General features: G+C 41.4%; 1 protein-coding gene across 2 annotated transcripts in view; it reads right to left on the bottom strand.

Moving 5' to 3' along the window:
* Positions 1–2,186: 2,186 nt before the first annotated feature.
* Positions 2,187–20,601, bottom strand: part of NUP50 (nucleoporin 50) — a 42,234-nt gene continuing 23,819 nt past the window's right edge. For both annotated transcript variants that reach the window (XM_089680775.1, XM_089680774.1), the window contains exons 4-8: positions 18,804–18,972; positions 13,718–14,350; positions 12,009–12,093; positions 8,179–8,297; positions 2,187–7,043 (exon numbers count right to left, since the gene is read on the bottom strand). In XM_089680775.1, coding sequence (XP_089536901.1) covers positions 6,841–7,043; positions 8,179–8,297; positions 12,009–12,093; positions 13,718–14,350; positions 18,804–18,972 — 1,209 coding nt within the window. In that variant the 3' untranslated portion in view covers positions 2,187–6,840. The remainder of the gene's footprint in view (positions 7,044–8,178; positions 8,298–12,008; positions 12,094–13,717; positions 14,351–18,803; positions 18,973–20,601) is intronic.

Here is a 20,601-nt window from a genome sequence, read left to right on the forward strand (position 1 = left end):
GCATCTCCTGGCCACGTTTCCTCAACTAAGACTGTCCAGAACTCCACCCCAGTGCACCAGGCTTGCATCTGTCATCAAATTCCTCCAGGATAGAGAGAAAAATAAGTTTCCCATCTCCTGCATCTGTAAAGAGATCCACCTGTTCAGCAGAATGTCTTTTCAACAGTCTCTGGAGGAACCTACAATGAAACTGGACAAAGGGCACTGCCTCAAAAAGGAGGCTACCACCTTTCCAAGAACCTTCATTCAGGAGGCAAATCAAGGGATATGTTAGCATCTTGAGCAAGTCTACCTCAGAGCAAGACATTTTCCTGGACAGAAGTCATCCAGGTACCTAGGACCATGGTAACACTGGGATCGGTGGACAAATGAAAGGGTCACAAACCAAAAGTAGCAACGATGCCATCTGAAATGACTGCACCCATAGAAACGTGTATTCACTTGAGATCCATGATAGGACCTTCCACAAAGGTCTGCCAGCATTGTCCCACCCGATAGGTTTTGGAGAAGTTCTCTTCACAATAAAGGGGTATCCATACTCTGAAAGATTGCTCCATCAAAAAGCAATGTTTAAGCAGCAATTTTCCCTGCTGAGACATTGTACTCTGACAGGGGGACCCCCACCCCCAGAGTGCTGATAGAATGCTGTTTTTTCCAGCATGTCTCTGACAGAAGCCGGTCTTTGAAAACAGTACACATGGACTGAACGTCAGCCAGTTCCCACTGAACCAGCCAATTTTTGCCCCAGGTGTACTGGACTTTAGCCAATTTTTTTTTTTTTTTATAAGCAATCGAGTACTCTTATCCATAGTCACCTTCTGGATGTAAATCAACCAAACACTGAGCCAAACAAGTGGTCACCTGAGTTAGCCTGCAAGAAGCATGTGGAAAGTTTAACTTTTCAAGGGGAACAACACTTACGCCATAAAATATTGCACCATGTGTACAGACAAGACCCCTAGACAAGAATGTTGCTGTAGTCCTTCAAGGCATCCACTAGGAAGCCAAGAGCACATTTCTGCATAGTAGGATCCCACTCTCCAGTCATGCAGCAGGCCCTTAATTTAAGGCTTTGTCACAAGCCTACTGCCCCAAATGCCATCTGTAACACTGCCCCCACCAAATGAGGCTTTAAATAAGGTCTCACAGCATTTGTTCAAAGACTTTAAATACTGGGACATTCCACTGAACATGTGAGGGTCTAACGGAGATAAACTGCCAGATCAACTAAAAAGCATACTCCATTTCTTAAGGAACTTATTTTCCATGGGGTATTCCTGAGCAAACCTATTTGGTGGAACGAACACCTTGCTAGGGTGTGCCCAAGCTACAAACATCTTTTAAAAGTGATGATGTACAAGAAAGGATGTTGTGGATGCCATGATCTAAATTCTGTAAACGTTTGAGGTTACTACTTCCTGAGGCCACTACCCAAACTAGTCTGGACAACCCTAACGAGAAAACTCACAAAGGCCTTTTGGGTCTGAGATAAACGATAAATCTACCAGTGCCACTCTACCCCCAAGGAAAATTATTTTTTTCCCTCTGGGAGGTTGGAAAAAAAAAAACCTCTTGCTTGAGCTAACTGAAGGAGAGGGCACCAGAGATAGGCTGAGGGCACTAGAAGGGACTACCCCAGGGCACTCAATTCCATGCTGCAGGACCCCTAAAGGTCCTTCACCCATCACCACAGGCAATCCCACAGGGGCCTTCGGGATTCAACTTCAAGGCCTGTATTACGCCCTACTGGTCAGTAAGGCAATATAGTGCAAACTCCATTGCCTACCGGTAATATTACAGGCAGTCCCTGTGTGTCCACAGGGACCGGGTACCATTCCCCATGAGCATAGAAAAGTCATATGAAAAACGGGTATGGAAAAAAGCTAGTCTCTGAAATGGTTGAGAATCTAGCTAACTGCACAGAGATCACAATCATTAAAACATTAACTAAAAAAAAAAAAAAGAAGAAAATCGCCTCACTTTTAGGCAAATCTCCAGTCGTCTGAAGGGGGCAGCATCTCCCTATGGTAATGGAGATGAAGATACCCTGTATCCTGGAGTTTATCACAAAGAAATAACTATTTGGAAAACGAGAATCATTCTTCTACTGATTTAGCCATAATATGCAGCAGTGAAGAGCATCAGTAATCTAGTCACCATTTACAAAGAAAGACAGGAAACCGCTCTTCAAAAGTAACATACTTTACTTTATTCCTTTTCAACGCTCTCAGAGACAATTTTGTCAAGTATCCACACAAACCAACCAGTCAAATGTACAGTGATCATAAGAGAAAGAAACAGTCTTTGCAAATCATTACAGGAATAGATTATTCTACAGCATGATTCACAGGATTATTGTAAAGTGCAGAAATAACATTGTAAGACAATTTTAAAGTCTGACCATTCAGAATACAAAAGTGAGCAATTCTTCACAAGTGCCTCTGGGGTACAGCAGATAGGAAATGAAGCAGAAATCCAGCAAAACTGTTTAGATTAAGATTGAGGAAAGGCTAGAACCTCTATCAAATTAAATATGGATGCTAGGCAGATATAAAATAAAAAATGAATATAGCTATGTAATCATTAAAGCTGAACTAAAGTCAGATTTAAAAATCTTGGGGGCAGGTAGACTATTTACTGTAGAACATATTCGTAAAGTCTCTTCTGCAATAAAATAAACCTACCTGCCAAGTTGTAGTCCTCTGTACAATGAACATTTTTGAACCGGTGCCAGTGTGCTTAGACACATGCGCAGAAGTTACATCACCCCACACTGGCCAAAGACTGCTGGAAAGGTGGGGAGTAGATGTGGCTTTAATACATTATTACATGTATTTTATAAATCTAAGCAGTGCAAGTACCCAAATGCTACTTGGTATAAGAGTCTTGTAGCCCCAGTACAGAACTGAGATTGAGAGAGGTAGAAGCAGCACAGTGAGCCAATCAGTCATGCTTAAGTACTCAGTCATATGCTAACAAGAAGCATGCAAATAGGAGGAGAGAGCAGAGTGCCAGATGAGCTGATCAGTGTGTTGCTTCTATGTTCAAGTCCAGACACAGGCTGTGGGAGGGACAAGTGTTGCTTAACTGTAGCAGATTAAAATCAGGTCTTCTGCCCTGCCAGCCAGACAAAACTGTGTGGCAGAGTTGTGTAAATCTTTGGACTGGGTGGGCAGAAACTTAAATAAACCAGTTCTTATATATGAATTTCTTCTGTTTATTTAGCCGTTTGCCTGACGTCGAGCTTTAAAAGGAAGGGCTAGAATCGGTCAGCTTTTTATTGTTTGCATCCCCATTGGGGAGATTATTCTTTACTCTCTGTCCTGGCAAAGCAAGTGCAGGAAATCTCACATTTTGGCAGTTACTAGCAAACCTGTTCCTTTTCTGAGATTTCCCCTCCTTTTCTGTGTTCTCTGTTCTGAGTGACAACTGTCAAGTGAGATTTCTCCTTATGGGGTTTATCTCCCCAAAAAGGTACAGAACACAAATGTGAAAGATTCTGACCCTGCACCACTCTAGCCAAATAAAAATTTCAGCTCAAGCGCCACTTAAAAATATTCACAAAGGAAAAGCAGCTTTAGTTCACTTGATGGGAATTCATTCTATAGCAGCTGGCTGAAAACTTGATCCACTGAAACAATACAACTAATTTTGCATGCTAGTTTGTAGTTTAAAGTGAACCTGTCACAAAGAGTGCTGAAGTAAACAGTCTGTAAAAGAAGTAGACGTACTGTATAATTACCTTTCCAGGTATTAAAGCCCAGATTTATCGATGATCTCCAGTCCCTGATGATTGTCTGACACAGGTGTGTTGGATACGTGCTCCCCTAAAGCAGGCTATTGTTCCTCCTTCCATCTTCTACATTAAGGCTAGGTTCACATATGTGCAGGTGGTGCTGCTCCGGATCCGTGCAACCACACAACCTGCACAGAAGAATGTGGATCCACGAGCAGGTGCCATTAATTCTAATGGCACGCCGCCCGCAATGGAAATCGCAACCAGGCTGGGAACCGAGGCTCCCGTGCGGGCTGCGGTTTCAGAAGAAGTGCAGGGACTTCTTCCCTGCGTGTACCAGGGCATGGGAGTCCATTAAAATGAATGGGCTCTCGAGTCCTCGCAAAACATGGACCGCAGGAACGTACATATGTGAACCAGGGCTAAAGGGTAAGTTCACCCTTTGCTAGAAGATAATAAATTCACTTTTTTTTTTGCAGGAGCCTGTAAACCATTGCAATAACAATGAATATCGGTGTAACATGTAATGAAAGGTGAACTTATCCTTTAAAAGACATTACAGATGGTGTCAGTGTCAGATACCTGCAGCAGGCTTAAAGATTTGCAATATGGATGACTTTTAAAACACGGGATCCTGGAAAGGTAAGAATACAACTCCTTTTACAGGCTGCCTTTAAATTGGAGCTCTTCATGACAGGTTCGCTTTAAAGGAAATGAAAAAAAAATATATTTTCTTGCCACCATGGCATGCTCTCCTTTTACTGGCCAAGAAATATGCATAGAGCTTGGTGCTATATTACAGACAGCCTGTTTATATGGCATCCCAAACCTCTAGCAGCACAAGGTTTTCAAGAGGCGCCAATCTAAGGGAATACCTAGGAAGTTAATTGCATAATCGGGCTGGGTGTGGTAAAGGCAAAACCTCCCACTAAGAATTTATTGTAAAAGATCTCAGGAAGTGCACTAGCATGACCTATTGCAAACTGTATCTCCGCTGTGAATGAAGGATGTTACTGGATGGTAAGAAGGGAAAGGGGTTTAGAGAATTTTTTTTCTTTTTATTATTATAAAACATGACAACCTGTCACTTTGAGAGCCTGTCACCCATGAAATTCTTCAACTAAAGCAGTGACTAAAAGCAACTGTGGGCAGATTTTGGAATCCCAATTTGAACAGTAACACCAGACAGGCCCATCTGCCCAGCAGTCCAAATACAAAGCAAAAAGGTGATATCACAGTGACATTCATGTCAAAAAGGTAGAAGCAAATGTAATTCTTCAGGGGAATTCCGTCTCAGATAACCGCAGACCCATCTTGTGCTGGGCTCACTTCCTCTTCATCCCATGACAACCAGGATAACAGTCTGGAGTAGGTTAGCCCTTGCGTGCAGCAGAATCTGTATATCCTGTCTGTTAACAGCACAAAAACTGAAATATTCCTTAGCCATTACTAAAAACAAAAATGTAAAAAGGGGAGTTGGTGGAACAGCTCAAAAGTCAATGTTTATACTCTGTTAGGCCTAATAGTGTAACATGTTCATATTACACTCAAGTATCCATGCCATTAAAACTTGGGAGTCTGGAACAAACCCCACCTCCCTCCACCACAACGTATACTCACTTTCCCGTTGTGGCAGAAATTTACCCCGAGTAAGCACCAGTGTCCGCGCTTACCAGTGTCTTACTGGCACTCCTGTGTAATAGGGTTTGACCTGGTGATTGGTCACTCAGGCCCAAGCCCATAAGGGAAGGGATGAAGGGGGAAGGGTAGTCACATTCTCCCCCATACCCAGAAACCCAGTTTCTGTACAGCAAGGGCTCTGATGAAGGTGTTGGAAGCAACAAAGATGGGTGTATATGCCTTGGCACACATCTCTGCACAGCCATGATTCCCTATTTTCTGGTTCCATTTTACAGCTGTTATGATCTATATTTACAACTATTGCTATGATCTGTTGTCCAATTAGCTGGCTGAAAGTTGAGAGGGGTCTTTATCTAGGTTATGCAAGATCTCTGATGTGTGTAAATCACAAATCAGAAACAGGATTACAAACCCTCTGGCAGGTAAAAGAAAAAAATACACGTTTGTTCAGTTCAGAGCTATTATAACTGCTGTAAAGCTGGTATCGTAAGACATCTTCTTGTACTTTCCTCCTGCAGTTCACCACACAAATTTGCTTCTAAGGTTCTGCTGTGCAAATGTCAAACAACCCCGCTTTTCCAACCACAATGACAGAGCTCAACTTCTTTTGAATAGTGTGAGGCACGTAGGAGGGATCAATTATACCCCAAAAATAAAATTTTTATCAGACTATTGGGAAGAGGGGAGTTAAGCAGGTATGGTAATGTTCTCCTCTGTACAGAGGTTATATTACTTGCTGCAAATGCTGATTGAGGTTCCAAACAGCAACAGAGATGAAATTACCAACAAGGAAACATCACCAGTGAAACCCTATGAAAGGCCAGCATGTCATCAAGCATTTATATTTTATTTTTAATGTTTTTCTTAAAAATATATAAAAAATATAAATGCTTGATGGAATGACCCTTCATACTAAAGAAGCTTCTGCTTTATTGACTTCAGCTGCCATGTTTTAAAGGCCCACATCCTGACTGGATCAGTCTGTGGATGATCTGTTACAAGGGACAGATTAGACATCAGTACAGAAAAAGCAGTGCTGCAGAGGTATAAAGATGATACTTTTCCAACAAAGTACAGACAGCTTAAAGACTCTGCTAATCCTATGATGGTGGCTGGTAACCGAGCAAAAATTAGGAAATCTGGAGCTAAAAGAAAAGGAATGCGAATTAAGGCCCCGATCATCACACTGTAAACACTGAAGGATCTTGAATGAAGACCAGCTAAGGCTTTGACTGACAATAAGATCAATCGTATCTGTGTCAGGAATCTTCACCTTCCATTCTACATACTAAACTTTCTTTAAAGCTTTTATTACCAATTGACTCCATTCTTAACAAAAACTTATGAAAAACACTCTTATGAAGTTATGAGGGTCAACAGAAACGATAATACATGGTGACCTTTTGAGTTCGATATTGAGCAGCAGATTGGCAAGGAAGGTAATTCTGTGAAGGCCTAGATATTTAGGCTCCCTTCTTCTCCAGGAGAAGTTTGTGCAGCTCATCAGCATCCTCTGTGGTTTTCACTCTGATCAGCATAGTGACAGGGATGGTAGGGTTCTTCTCATCGATAGGAGGGTTAGGAACACAAACTATCATCACATTGTTTTTTCCTGTTCTAGAGCACGGCATAGAAGGCTGCACCAAAATGTTCAGTAGGATGTTGCCTAAGGTAAATAAGAAGAGGGTTATTCATTCAGAATATTCCTGACATGAGAACATACTATTTTTTAGGTCTCCAACACCCCCAGAAAGGCTTAAAGTAGTGTAAAGCCTAAATGAATATTTAAAATTGCAATAGAACTTTATTTTAAACATCTGTCATTTTTCCCCAATAAAATCCTTTTCTTCCTGCTTTGCAGGAGATCAGCAACACTGATACAAACAGCCATTTATCTACATGCACTCCAGTGATGGTTTGGGCTGCAACCTCTGATAGAGAGGCATGGGAAAGGTTACCATCAGACGTTGGGGAGTTTACTAGAACCTGTTACTTTTCCCTTAAACCTGACCTCCAGCCAGAAGAAATAAAATGTTATTAGTAAGGTATGTCCTAGTCTGGTTTTACCCTGCTCCCCCTTAAGCAGGTCCCTTAATGGTCAATTTCTTCTTTCCAGTTTCTGTGACTGGACGCCACTGGCTTGTGGCTGTGTTTTTTGCCCATCTTTAGTTCTGCTGCATTCTGTGGACAGGTTCCCGATTTAACCAGTCATTGGTTGCAAACAGCCTAGAGCACGGCTTGCATGCCTGCCCACCTGGTCAGTGAATCCCCATGGTGGTAAATGTGGTTGCAAAGGCTCAAGGTTTATTACCTTCATGCATTCTATGTATTGTGTGCATTTATAGTGTGTGCAGCAGTGCACCCCCCAATACTTACCTGAGCCCTATTGCAATCCAGGGAACTCTCCCACCTCATTGGCTGAGCCACTGGCTCCCGCTGCTGTCAATCACAGGCAGTAAGCCAATGAGGAGAGAGAGGGGGTGGGGCGGAGCTGTGGCTCTGTGTGTGAATAGACACACAGAGCAGCAGCTTGGGAGCCAGCCTGCTTGGATGCCCCCATAGCAAGCTGCTTGCTCTGGGGGCACTAGGCAGGGGGGAGGGCCCAGGAGGACCCAAGAGGAGAATCAGGGCTGCTCTGTGCAAAACCACTGCACAGAGCAGGTAAGTATGGCATGTTTGTTTTTATTGCTCTTAATATCACTTTAAGGCTTAGATAGACAAAGTGTCTAATGATTTGGTGATGCACAGGATATCCCACTGTGACATGACGATGAAAAAAAATGAAGCTTGAGGTTACCCACCAAGGTTTGTATCAGCACGAATCAGCAGCTGGGTTTTCTGGTCTTTTACTGGTTTTAGGTGAAGTGTGCCAACACCCTTTTCTTTAAATTCGTTGTCTCTCTTATAGAAGAGCTTGCACCTGACAAAAAAAAAAAAAAAAATACAACTTCTGGAAGACCGATCCCTCTTTTTGGCAAGCAGTTACATTATCATAAAACAAAGTCCTTTGCAGAGTGATGGTTAATGTACAATGATGCAATATAACAAAATATAGCATGATCTGCCTCCAGCACTGCGGTACACATTACCATGGAAAACTCAGCACTAACCACAGGACAATACAGCAAACATTGTACAGATATGTAGCTTCTGTCTGTACTGGATATCTTTATGCATCTCATTTCCAATTAGCCCATTTGCTAAATGCCTCAAGCAGTAGCAACAATTATAAGGGCTACAAAGGCTGAGCTAACATACATTGGGAAAAATATTTGTTCACCTGCAAATTTATAATTTTTATCATCGGTGTATTTTAAATGATATACAGGCAGAATATCAACCAAAAATCCAGAAAAATCACACGATGCAAATGTTATAAATGGAGTTGCACTTCAGGGAGTAAAAAAAAAAAAAATTATAAATTGATCTCCAAGCAAAACATGACTTAATACTTTGTGGAGAAACCCTTGTTAGCAAGCACAGAGGCAAGTTGTTTCTTGTAGTTGCTTACCAGGTTTGCACATATCTCAGGAGGGATTTTGGTCTGCTCTTACAGATTTTCTCTAAATCCTTAAGGTTTATTGGCTGTCACTTGGCAACTCGAAGTTTCAGCTCCTTCCATAAATTTTCTATATGAATAAAGTCTGGAGACCAGCTAGGCCACTCCATTAACGTGCTTCTTCTTGAGCCACTGCTTTGTTGCCTTGACGGTATGTTTTGGGTCATTGTCATGATGAAAGACCCATCGACAGACCCATCTTCCGTTTTCTGGCTGAGAGAAGAAGGTTCTCATCCAAGATTTTACAATACACGGCCCTTGTCCACTGGCCCCTTCAATGTGGCAAAGTCGACCTGTACCTTTAGCAGAAACAGCCCCAAAGCATAATGTTTCCACCTCCGTGCTTGACTGTAGGGATGGTGTTCTTGTGAGCGCTGCAGGATTTCAATCTATGGTGGCGTATTGTGTTACCAATGGTTTGTTTGGCGACTGTGGTCCCAACTGCCTTGAGATCATTCACAAGCTCCTCCTGTGTAGTTCTGGGCTGATCCCTCACTTTTCTCATGATCATCCTTATCCCATGAGGCGAAATCTTGCATGGATCTCCAGACCGAGGGAAATTGATGGTTATTTTGTATTTCTTCCTTTTCTGAATAATCGCTCCAACAGCTGTCTCCTTCTTACCAAGCTTCTTGCTGATGGTTTTGTAGGCCATTCCAGCCTTGTGCAGGTCTACAATCTTGTTCCTGACATACTTTGACAGCTCTTTTGCCTATGATGGGGAGGTTTGAATGGAAGAAAGATTCTCTGGACAGGGGTCTTTTACACACTAAACAAGTTAAATTGGCAGGACTAATTTGTGTATTACATGAGCACATAGCCAATCCGTGAGAGCCAGACTTATTAATGGTTGGTAGGGGATCAAATACTTATTTTACTCACTGAACTGCAATTCAATTTAGAACATTTGTATTGTGTGTTTTTTCTGGATTTCTGGTTGATATTCTGTCTCTATCATTTAAAATGTACCTGTGAAAAAAAAATATAGACTCCTAATTTTTTTGTAAGAGGGCAAAGTTACAAAATCTACAGGGGATCAATTAATTATTTTACCCACTCTACCTGCACCGACACAGGAGAAGTGATAAACGACAATACCTGTGCTGTATTAGGCAAGGCACAGCATGCATATAAAAACAAGAGACGTATGTGTAAAATTACAGATTAACAAAAAAGACCTGCCAAGTCCCCAGTCTCCCGGTGAGATTATTCCTACCCTCTGAAACCCCACAACTAGCCTCTTGCTGCAATGAAAAGCCTCAATGACCAATAATATGGAGCAGAAAGGGCTAGGTCAGTATTTCACTTTCTGCCAGAACTTGGGGTGCTCTTAAAAAAAAAAAAAAAAAAAAAGTCTTAAAATAGGATTCTGAAATATCACAAAGTGTAGCCACCTTGATGTATTTGTGCGTAAATCCCAACTCTGATCAAAACATGAACCCTTTCCCACCCACCTCCAACCCAGTCTGTATGCATTTCTTTTTTCCTTGTGAAGCAAGGTATACTCATCAAGTCGGCTGTCCCGGTCATTTGCCTGGCTGGCAGGCAGTGGCAGACACCTGAACAAGGACCCCACCAGATGTATAACAAAGAGGCAATCCGATAGAAAGCCAGAGGGGACTGGAAGAGGGGTTCTTGCTTTGCCCAGAGCTGGACTTTACGCAGCAATATTATTGCTACTGAGCTGGAGCTGCTGCTCAGTGCCTATCATGAGATAAACATCTATGCTGACATTTCAGTTTCCTCTTCTGAAGATTCCAATTTCCATTAGCTGTCAAGCTAATTATCTAGATTCATTCTTTAGAGTCCCTGCAAAAAATATGCAGTTTGAGTGTTCTCAACCTACCAGCCGCATACGCAATAAATTAGTGAGAAAAAAATGACACGACAAAATAAAATGTTAAGAAGGAAAAGGAATTGCCAACATAGGTATTTCTTTTGTAACAGATTCAACTGCTCGTACAAAGCACAATGACACTTTCTTAAAAACATCACAAATACGAAAAAGAGGAAGTTTATCCCTCATTTAAGGACAGTGGGTGGAGCAATGCAAATAATTCTCTTTCCCTTGAATCAACTGTACATCTAGGACAGCTGATTTACAGCAAAGATAGAGGTCATATTTTAAAGCATAAAGCAGTTTTGGGCTTGTTGACCATCATCAGTGCAGTGCGTAGGCACCATTGTTTCTATACAGTAGTGTTTGGGGAGCAACAACAAACTATACCCCCTGCAAGGCTATGGGGACACGGGTCAAAAAAAGTACCAAAAAAAAAAAAAAAAAGGTCTCTGCTGAACCAGTGCAAAGCTCAACTGAGCATTCAAAGAACAGAAAGTATCTTCGTTTTTCACTTCCATCATGAACTAGTTCAGTGGGTGGCTTTTTGGCCCTGATTACCATAACCTACAAGCCAGCACTTTAAAGAAGAAGTTCATCTTTGGGAACATGTTACATGTTCTACCCATTTTTATTTTTAGGAGTGAACATGTAACCTGTTCCCATCACTGCCCGATCCCCCCCCTACATGTGATAGCTAGTACGGGGAATTTCTCCCTGTACTGCTATCACTTTTTGAAAACAGCGCAGCCGTGCAGGGCTTCACCCACACGGCCACGTCATTCATTCACAGAGTTTTGTGAATGAATGAACTACAAGTCCAACAGCCTTTGTGGCTTTCGGCTTATAGTTCTCAATGAACTACCACGGCGCTGTGGTGCACTGTGGTAGTTCAGAGGTATTCCTGTCAGACTGTATCTGCTTGGCTGTACAGGCACACAGATACACTGCACTGACAGTCTGCAGGAGTCCTGCATAGCACCAGCAATCTGCTGATCGCTGGTGCAATGCTTTCCAAAAACCAAAAAAAAACAAAAAAAAAAAACAAAGAAACACACACACACACACACACTTTAACAGCAAAAAAAAAAAAAGGGGCTTTTTTTTTTTTTTTTGAAAAGTGAACTTATCCTTTAAAAAAAACTGAAGAGAATTGGCTGTGGGGATTGCACATTGCTGCCCATTTGCAGGATTACTGAATGAAGAAAAAGACATGGAATGGCAAGTCAACTCACTTCTTGGAATAGAAAGCATCATCTTCTTTGACTTCTTGTACAACTACTTTTGGTGGTTCTTCTGCCTCTTCCTCCTCTCCACCACCTAGAAATTAGAAAGTAAAAAAAATTAAAAATAAAATCTCTAAGGCTCAGAGAGGACAAAAAAGAAACCTTAGCATGGCTAGCAGTAGTTGGAATAGAGCTTTGCAGGTAAAGGATAAACAGTTTTGCTATATTCCATGTTACACTGGTGGGAGCAAATATGGCCATGAATATGGGGGGCTGGGGGAAGATAGCAAAGAGTGATTGTTTCATCCCCCAGCAAGGTATTCAAATATCCTCTGCAAGCCAGGTTTAAAAAAAATATATCCCGGTGGTGCAGGAAGCATGGATAAGATAGGGTCACAATATCTACAAGAGCCTGCAATCCTGCTACCATCCCATTACTAGCCAAATCTGAACTGCACATGAAAATCACCAAACTGGCATTAACCACCCTAAAGCCTGGTACACACAATGAGATTATCACATGAATGTTCATCTGTTATTTTTGCATGCTAGTCTCATATCAAAAATGAAGAGGTTACTCAACTTACGAAAATTCTCGTACGACAGAATAGAATTTTGGAAGAGATGTAATGTATTGTATTGTATTTTCGTACAAAAACTGTACTGATCAAAATGAAAATAATACGATCTGGTATCGTATGAGAAAAATTGTTGGGTTTGTCTTTTCGGATAATTTAAGATTAACTCTCGTGATCTGCTGCCAACAATACTGCACGATTGCAAAGCATAAAGGACAATTTTAGGGAATTGCACTGGCCAAAATGTAAAAAAACAAAAAACCCATTCCCAGCTTTTGATAGAACCTATAAACAAACTGTAGCAAAATATTACTCATTAGGAAACTTTCAGCACTATACTTCTAGTTAGATATATTAGGCATGAGATGATAAAGCACCTGAACCTAAACTGGTGGTTTTCCACTCCGTCCAGAAAATACCAAGTCTGTTGCTGACCCTTGACCCAGTCAACCACTCTCTGGTGAAGTTGACTGAATTGCTTACAAAACCTGTCAATTGAGCTTCTCTCATTTCCCCTTCCTACTTACACAGACAAAAGTACTGAGCTGTGCAAGGTAAGTGGCTGATGTGTATTCACACAACTGCTGTCAAACTCCCCCCCTTTGATTACAAAACAATTTTGCTCACATCAGTCTCATCATTCAGGTCATCTTCCCCCACTTCAAGGCTGTCTAAAGCCTCTAAATTTTATAACGGGTCACCTATGACAGATCACCCACCTTAATTACCTACAACATAACCCTATCGGGCAGAACCATAACTTTTTAGCAAAAATACAAGGTAAAAGGCAAGAGGAAACCCAGACAACATTTCTCAACACAACTGAGCACTGCACTAGGATTTACATAACTGTCATATGCCTGCATCCCAGTCCAGGAAGTAGATGGTGAGCGAGGATGATACCTAAATTAAGATGGCTCCATTCTTTTGCAGAAAAACAGATGAAGGCAGGAGTGGTGTGTTATGATCTCTATGAGAATAAAAAATACTGTGAAGTGTTACAAATTGTTTACCCTGTATGCATGCAACATGAACAAAATACTGTATATTGAATGCTAAGCCAGCTTTAAGGCAAACCCAGAAAAAACATGACATGTTAAGGCTGGAGTGGAGGACCACTAGCTATATTGTCCTTCTTACCAGTTTCCGCTTTCTTGGTACTTGTCTCTGACTGGAAGGAAAATGATGGCGTTCCGGCACTATGCTTACTTGTATCCTTACTTAGACTGACAGCTCCTACTTTAAAAGAAAACGTGGCTGCAGACCCAGAACCGAACGAATTGAAATTTGCAGTGTCAGACTTTTGGCTAAAGGAAAAAAGGGAAGCCGATTCAGTTTTCGTCTCAGTTTTAGACTTTGCTGGCTGGTCTGACTTCTCTTCTTTGGTTGCAAAAGAGAAGGTTGGCTTGGCCTCTGTTTTTGAAGAAACAAGGGTGGAAATGGAGGGGGTTGATTTGGAAGTGCTGTCACTTTCGGATCCGCTGTCTGTGCTGGTTCCGTACTTCTGTTCAATACTAGCCAAATGTTTCTCATAGTCTCTAAAAATTGGGGTCAGGTCACACAATGGTGTGGCGTTCACATGTTTCACTATCCAATCCCGTACAGCGCAATTCAGGGACATTAACTGTTTGTTGTAATCACTGGAGCTGCCAGGCTTGATTGGGGCAGGACTAGAGGTAGATGAAGGCGTTTCACCGTTTGTTTTTGCGGTGGTGGAAGCTACTTCTATCGTTGAGGACAAGGACGTTGGTGGGCCATTTGCAAAGAAAGACCCTGAAAATAAATTAACAAAATGAATATTAGTTCAAAGCAATGTTCTAATTTGCGTAAGAGGTAAAAGCGGATCCAAGAACAAAGTATACCGGTCATAGAACAACAAAGGCAAATTAATAACCTTCTACAGACTCACTGGCTCCAGTATTTTGACTCAGAAAAAAAGCCAGAAGTCTTTCACTGCAAGCTTGTTTCATATACTGAAGCATGAAGAGCAAAACAATTAAGCAACTAGCATTTTCGAAAATCACCAACGACAGGTTGTCTTTTGCATCCAACACTGACCCTCATATGAACTGCACAAAATAAACGGTACTTGTGTTTGACACTGATCAGAAAGGGTTTCATAATAAAATGGAGGGTGCAATGGCAGGGGCTTCCCTTTCCCAACAATGAAACAAACTTGGTTTGCAGAAGCCTGTCTCTTGGATGAAATGAATTCACTAACCTGCGAAAAGGCAGGATGTATACAGGTGACAAAATGAAGTTGCAGTGCTGAACTAGGAAATAAGTGTCACACAAGTGTGGTATGGCAAATTTGTTTAGAGCGCAAGAGATTAGTTTCACTTTTGGCAGGTAAAACTAAGGAGGAGTTTAAAGCAGAACTTTACCATAAAAGTTAGATAATTAATATTCTTTAACAAAAAGAACATATTGTATGTTCCACATTAATAAGTATGCTATCAAAATTAGTGTGTGCTGTAAATTACCTCCAGCATTGCTGCTGTTTCTTCTTGCCGGAGGCCGCCGTTTTGCTGAAGCCGAGAGCAGTCACTTCCTTACAGAGCTCTCCCCTTTTCCTTATGCTGGCCATACAAAGACTGAAATCCAGCCAGTTCTGCAGTGACCGGCCAAATTTCGATGTATGGCCAGTGTTGGCCATGTATGGCCACTGTTGTTGAACAGAAGTTGATCTACTGATCGACTTCTGTTGAACACCCTCATTTGAAATGTACTGCTCGATCAGCAGATTCTGAAGGCAGGGAAGTCTCCTCGTTGTCAAAATACAAAGACAGAGCCGCGAGTATTCCCCCATCCAATGCAAATGTGTGGATGGGGATATCAGGTCAGTTTTTTTCGTTCAATCTACTGGCTGAATGAAAAAAACAAAAAAACAAACTGCACTCGTCTCTGGCCAGCTTTAGTCTCAAAAATTCTAATTAAAATGTGTGCAATTCCATCCTTTATTTTAATCTTGGCTCAGCTAGAGGGAAAGACTGCAGAAAATACATTGCTGAAGTTCACAGAGCTGCCCCTGCCTAGGCAGAAAGGAGAGAGAACCAAGGAAGTAAGATAAGACACTATACTTGTAAGTAGCAGAATTTGTACTGTCACTTCTGCATTTCTCTTCTTTGTACCTAACCTGTCCTCAGTAGTCTGTCATTCCTGTTACTTCACCTCCCCACTCCAAGATGAGACAGCACCTTACTGGATTTTAAGCAGTACAGGCACTTTAAAGCGGAGTTCCAGTTGAATAAATAAACAAATAAAAGTCAGGAGTTATGAAAACTGTAACTACTGACTTAAAATACCTTACCTGTCCCTCAGTCCAGCAGTGTCCTCACCACGGCTGGTTTCACCAGCCATCTTCTGTCCCCAGCAAATTCAGTGTGGGCACCTGGTTGAGACAGCTTGCGGCTTCACAGCCGAGTGCCCACTGCGGATGCACGAGTAGCACTCTGCTTTGTGAATGGTCCCGTAGTCTTCTGGGATCTGTCATGTCCCAGAAGACTACGAGGAGGGAGGACAATTTCCACTTCCGATTACCTTAGGCAATTGCACCAGAAGTGGGAGAGGGTACATGGAAAATTCTGGTACTTGCAATTACCCCCCCCCCCCCCCCCCGCAGAACTTCCCATTTAAAGTGATTTTTAAAAAAAAAACAAAAAAACAAAAAAAAAAAACAACAAACATGTAGTACTTACCTGCTCTTAGCAATGGTTTTGTGCAGAGCAGCCCAGATCCTCCACTTCTTGGGTTCCCTGCCGGTTGCTGGGGAAGGCGAGAGGGTACTTGTGTGGACACGCTACCAAGCCCTACCAAGACCTGCCGAGCAGCCTGAGCCAATGGCTCCCACAGAGCAGAGACAGCAGCCGTTCTCCTGCATATCGATGGATCAGGATTGGGCTCAGGTAAGTATTGGGGGGGCCAGGTGGAAAGCTGCATAGTTTTTTTTTTTGTTTTTGTTTTTTTAACCTTCATGCATAGGATGGACGAAGGTAAAAAACATTCAGACTTTACAACCACTTTAATGTTTTACATAGCTACACCTGCAAAAGGGTCCAGCATGAAGTGATCTATCAGGAACTAATTTTCTGACTAAAATTTCACTTAAGTTTGCATGCCTGACTTGTGCACCAAAGGAAACCTGTGATGAGGTTAATACAGGGGCTACTGCCGTTGAGCTCATGCTGAAAATGCTAGTTTCCTACCTCTCTCCGAAAAAAATCCTGAGTCATTGACCCAAGCAAGCACAGTGCTGTGAATTTCAAATCCGCTTGTTTCAGGTCAGCGACTCAAAATATCAAAGCCTTCAAATCAGTTCAGCAGCCAGGCAAACTGCACTTTTTAGGCCCTTTTCACACTTACCATTTGTTTCACCAGTTCAGTCGTGTTTTTTCAAAGAAAAAAAAAAAACTGATCAGTTTACATCAGTTTTTTCCCCATCCACTTAGTCCCAGAGCCAATGGAATTTTTGGTTTACATGATTAAAAAATAATTTTAGGCCTGAAGATTACTTAAAACCCCCAAACATTATATATTTTCTGAAAGTGGACGACTATAGAATAAATTTGCAGTAGTTCCAATTCTTTATGTCACATGATATTAGCACATTTCAGTAGAAAATATACTAAAGTTAATTTTAGGGCACACAAACACAATCATTTACCCAATTTTTTGGTAATATATAAAAGATGAAGTTGCACCGAGTGAATAGATACGAAACATGTCAAGCATTAAAATTTCGTGCACCATGAAACAGCAAAAAAAAACGTCAATACCCTATATTTTCCATAGGTGATGCTTTAAAAGCCCCCACAGGTCATCAGTTTAGCATTACCCATAAGCTCTGGTGCTAAAATTATTGATCTCACTCTGGCGTGTGTGGTGATATGCAACGTGTAGCACAACTGCCATTGTGGGGAGGCTCCAATTTTGTTTCTTTTAAATTTTTTTTTTTTTTTTTTTAAACTTATGATTTCATTGCTATCACATAGGGGACCAATAGTCCCCTATGTGATGGCATATAAGTGACAGGTCCTTTTATTGGGGGGGGGGGGGGGCAGGAGAAGAGAGGAACAGTGTATACAGTGAGGGATAGACAGGCTCCCTCATTTGCCAGTGCTGTCATTTCCGGCTTTAAATGTAATTGTAGGGTTTTCTTTTCCTTTATTTTATAGTGCCGATAAGGAGCTGTCATTTGCCCCACTGGTAAAGTAAGCAAGGGAGCAGGGGTCACCCAGTGACATTACCTTTTGACCCCACCCGTTTGTTTATTGCAGCTGTGGGGCCAAATGACAGCTCCTTCAAAAAAAAAAAAAAAAAAAAAAAAAAAACAGCCAGCAATTACATTTAAAGCCGCCACTGACAGTACCACAAGTGAAGGAGCCTGTCTGTATATACTGCTCCTCTCCTGCCTTTCTCTGCCCCCCCCCTCCCGTTTGCAGTACACACAACCTAATCAACCCCCACCGTATTCAGTCTTTTTTTTTTCTTGTGCTTACTTTCTGCTGACAGCAGAGATGAGTCACTGGTTGTTAGGACACTGGCGGGTGCTGGCTCCTAACCACCAATGCAAAAACGGATACAAAAAAAAAAAAAAAAATGTCCACTTACATCTGTTTATCTTCAGTTCAGTTTTTTTAAAAACAGAACAAAAATAGGGCTCTGATCCATTTAAAAAACAGATGGACGGATGTAAATGATCATCCCTTTACATTTGTTTTTCCAAAGATGCACTGAGGTCTGTTTTTCATCTGTCAACAAAGAAATGAAAAACAGACAAAAAGGTCCACAAGTGTGAAAGGGTCCTAAAAAGGGCAGGGACTGATGGGGAGTGGTTGTTTCTGACTTTATCCAGAAAATACAGCCTAAGGTATTGGAAACCTACTACAAAGGCAAAATGTGCGTTTCCACTTCTGTGTACATTAGTACACTTATTTTATTAACTGGATAATTCAATATATAGGAAAATAATAAGAGGTTTTCACTTTGATTTCCAAAACCTCAAAAAAAGCTGTTGCTTTATTACCCTACTTCCATGAATCACCACATTAAACTGGAGCAAGGGGAGAAAATACACTGCACACTCCACCACCTATGTAGGGTAGTGATGCTTGGATACAGATATGTATAGGCTTTCCCTAACTTCTATAATATGTGCCAGGGGATGGGAAGTGAGGAACGAGCATGTGTACACACGCAAAAAAAAAAAAAAAACCCAAACACTCACCAAAAACAGGTTTGCTTTCAGTTGCGGCCTTTGAATTTCCAAACAGGGATGTGCCACCATTTCCATTGGTCAGACCTTGAAGTGGTTTAGCTGCATTTCCAAATCCAGTAAATGATGCTGCAGATGGTACCAAGCCTTGAAAGCTTTTGAAGGCTCCTCCTTTTTCAGACTAGATGGGAAGGAAAATGCATTTAATGGTACAAGGCAAGCTCTGGAATCCCTCATGGGACATATTCATACGACAGCAGAGTGAAGATATCTGCAGTCGAACATTTGATAAGACCGTTCATACTGAAGACATTCTATCCATGACAGTGCTCAGAAAAACGAATCTTCAGGGCTGGATTTTTTTTTTTTTTTACTTTTTATTGCAAATCTATATATTTTTTTTTAATCTGTGCAGCTTCAAAAAAATCCACCTCTAACTGAAGCCGATTCATTACCATCAATGTTCTTACTGGTACTCTATGCTGCTTTTAAAATCTTTAGCTCTATCCATATTACTGTGACGCTTATTTAGCTCTTATTGTAACCAACATTTATGAGCTGATCCTAATCTATATATAAAAAAAACAAAAAAAAAAAAAAACAAAAAAACTTTCCTCCTGCTCTCTTGTAGTCCTCCTCTGGTGTGAGAAGTTTGCCTTGATAGCCATGTGTTTCGCCTATGCATTCCTAATTGACTAATTGTCAATATCCTCACCCAACTCCTTATAAATTTAGGCCTTTTTAGGGGTTGCACAGGCAGGGGTAGCATTGGCATCTATCATCTTGGATAAAGTATTGCACTTCAGCGAATGCACGGAGAGAATCTACAGCAGACAACTGCAAAACATTAAACAGACTGCAGGTAACCTATTTCCCCAACCAGGTTTTTCATCTTTTACCCAGTCTGCTTCTTAACCTCACCCAGGGGTGTGGAAATTTTTTAAAAAACTACTTGTCCATGGACTAAATCGGTTCCCCAATCTACTTGTCCCTCATGACAATCTACTTGTCCTGATAATAAAAAATAAATTTTAACCAAAACCATATTTAAATCTGCTTTAAGTAATGTCTGGGGCTTTTAAAAACAAAAAGGGGCTTTATGGCTTTATTAATCGTTTAATATTTTTAACATTGCGCTGTTTATCTCCTCCTCACCTCCCTGCCTCCAGCACCGCACCCGGGGACTAGCAGGGAGGGGAGAGACTTTGCAGTGTAATGGGCACCGATTGAGTGCTCCTCAGGAAAGGGGAGTGTCAGGCTTATCCTTTATCCCTTTCGCTGCCAGAGCTGTTTTTGCATGAAGATTATGCAAAACACTATAAATTTTCTGAAATCAGAAACTCTAGAGAATAAAATAGTGGTAGTTCCAATTTTTTATGTCACACGATATTTTCACAAAGGTGAAATCACAAAATTTCAGTAACAAATACACTTACGTTAATTTTAGGACACAAATAGCAATAAATTAACCAGTTTATTTGTAAAATATAAAAAATGAGGTTGCATCGAGTAAATAGATATCCAACATGTCAAACCTAAGGGCTCGTTCACACTTGACTATTTTCCAACTCTTGGCAAACGCCCCTATAGCGTTTGACAGGCATTAGACAGGCTTTTGGGAAGAGTTTTTAATGCTCCTCAAATACCCTATGTGCGTTTTTGAGGAGTTTGCCAAGCGTTAAAACCGCACCACAAACGCCTATAATGAATGCTTCCACCTGACAGATGAACCCTGCTACTTGCCCGCAGCAGGATCTAAAGGTAACAAAAAAAAAAAAAAAAAAAACAACTACCTGCTCAGCGCCCGGAA

This window comes from Staurois parvus, unplaced genomic scaffold (genome assembly GCF_062004578.1).
Source record: "Staurois parvus isolate SC_StPar_1 unplaced genomic scaffold, SC_StPar_1.0 ptg000249l, whole genome shotgun sequence".
Classification (NCBI taxonomy): domain Eukaryota; kingdom Metazoa; phylum Chordata; class Amphibia; order Anura; family Ranidae; genus Staurois; species Staurois parvus.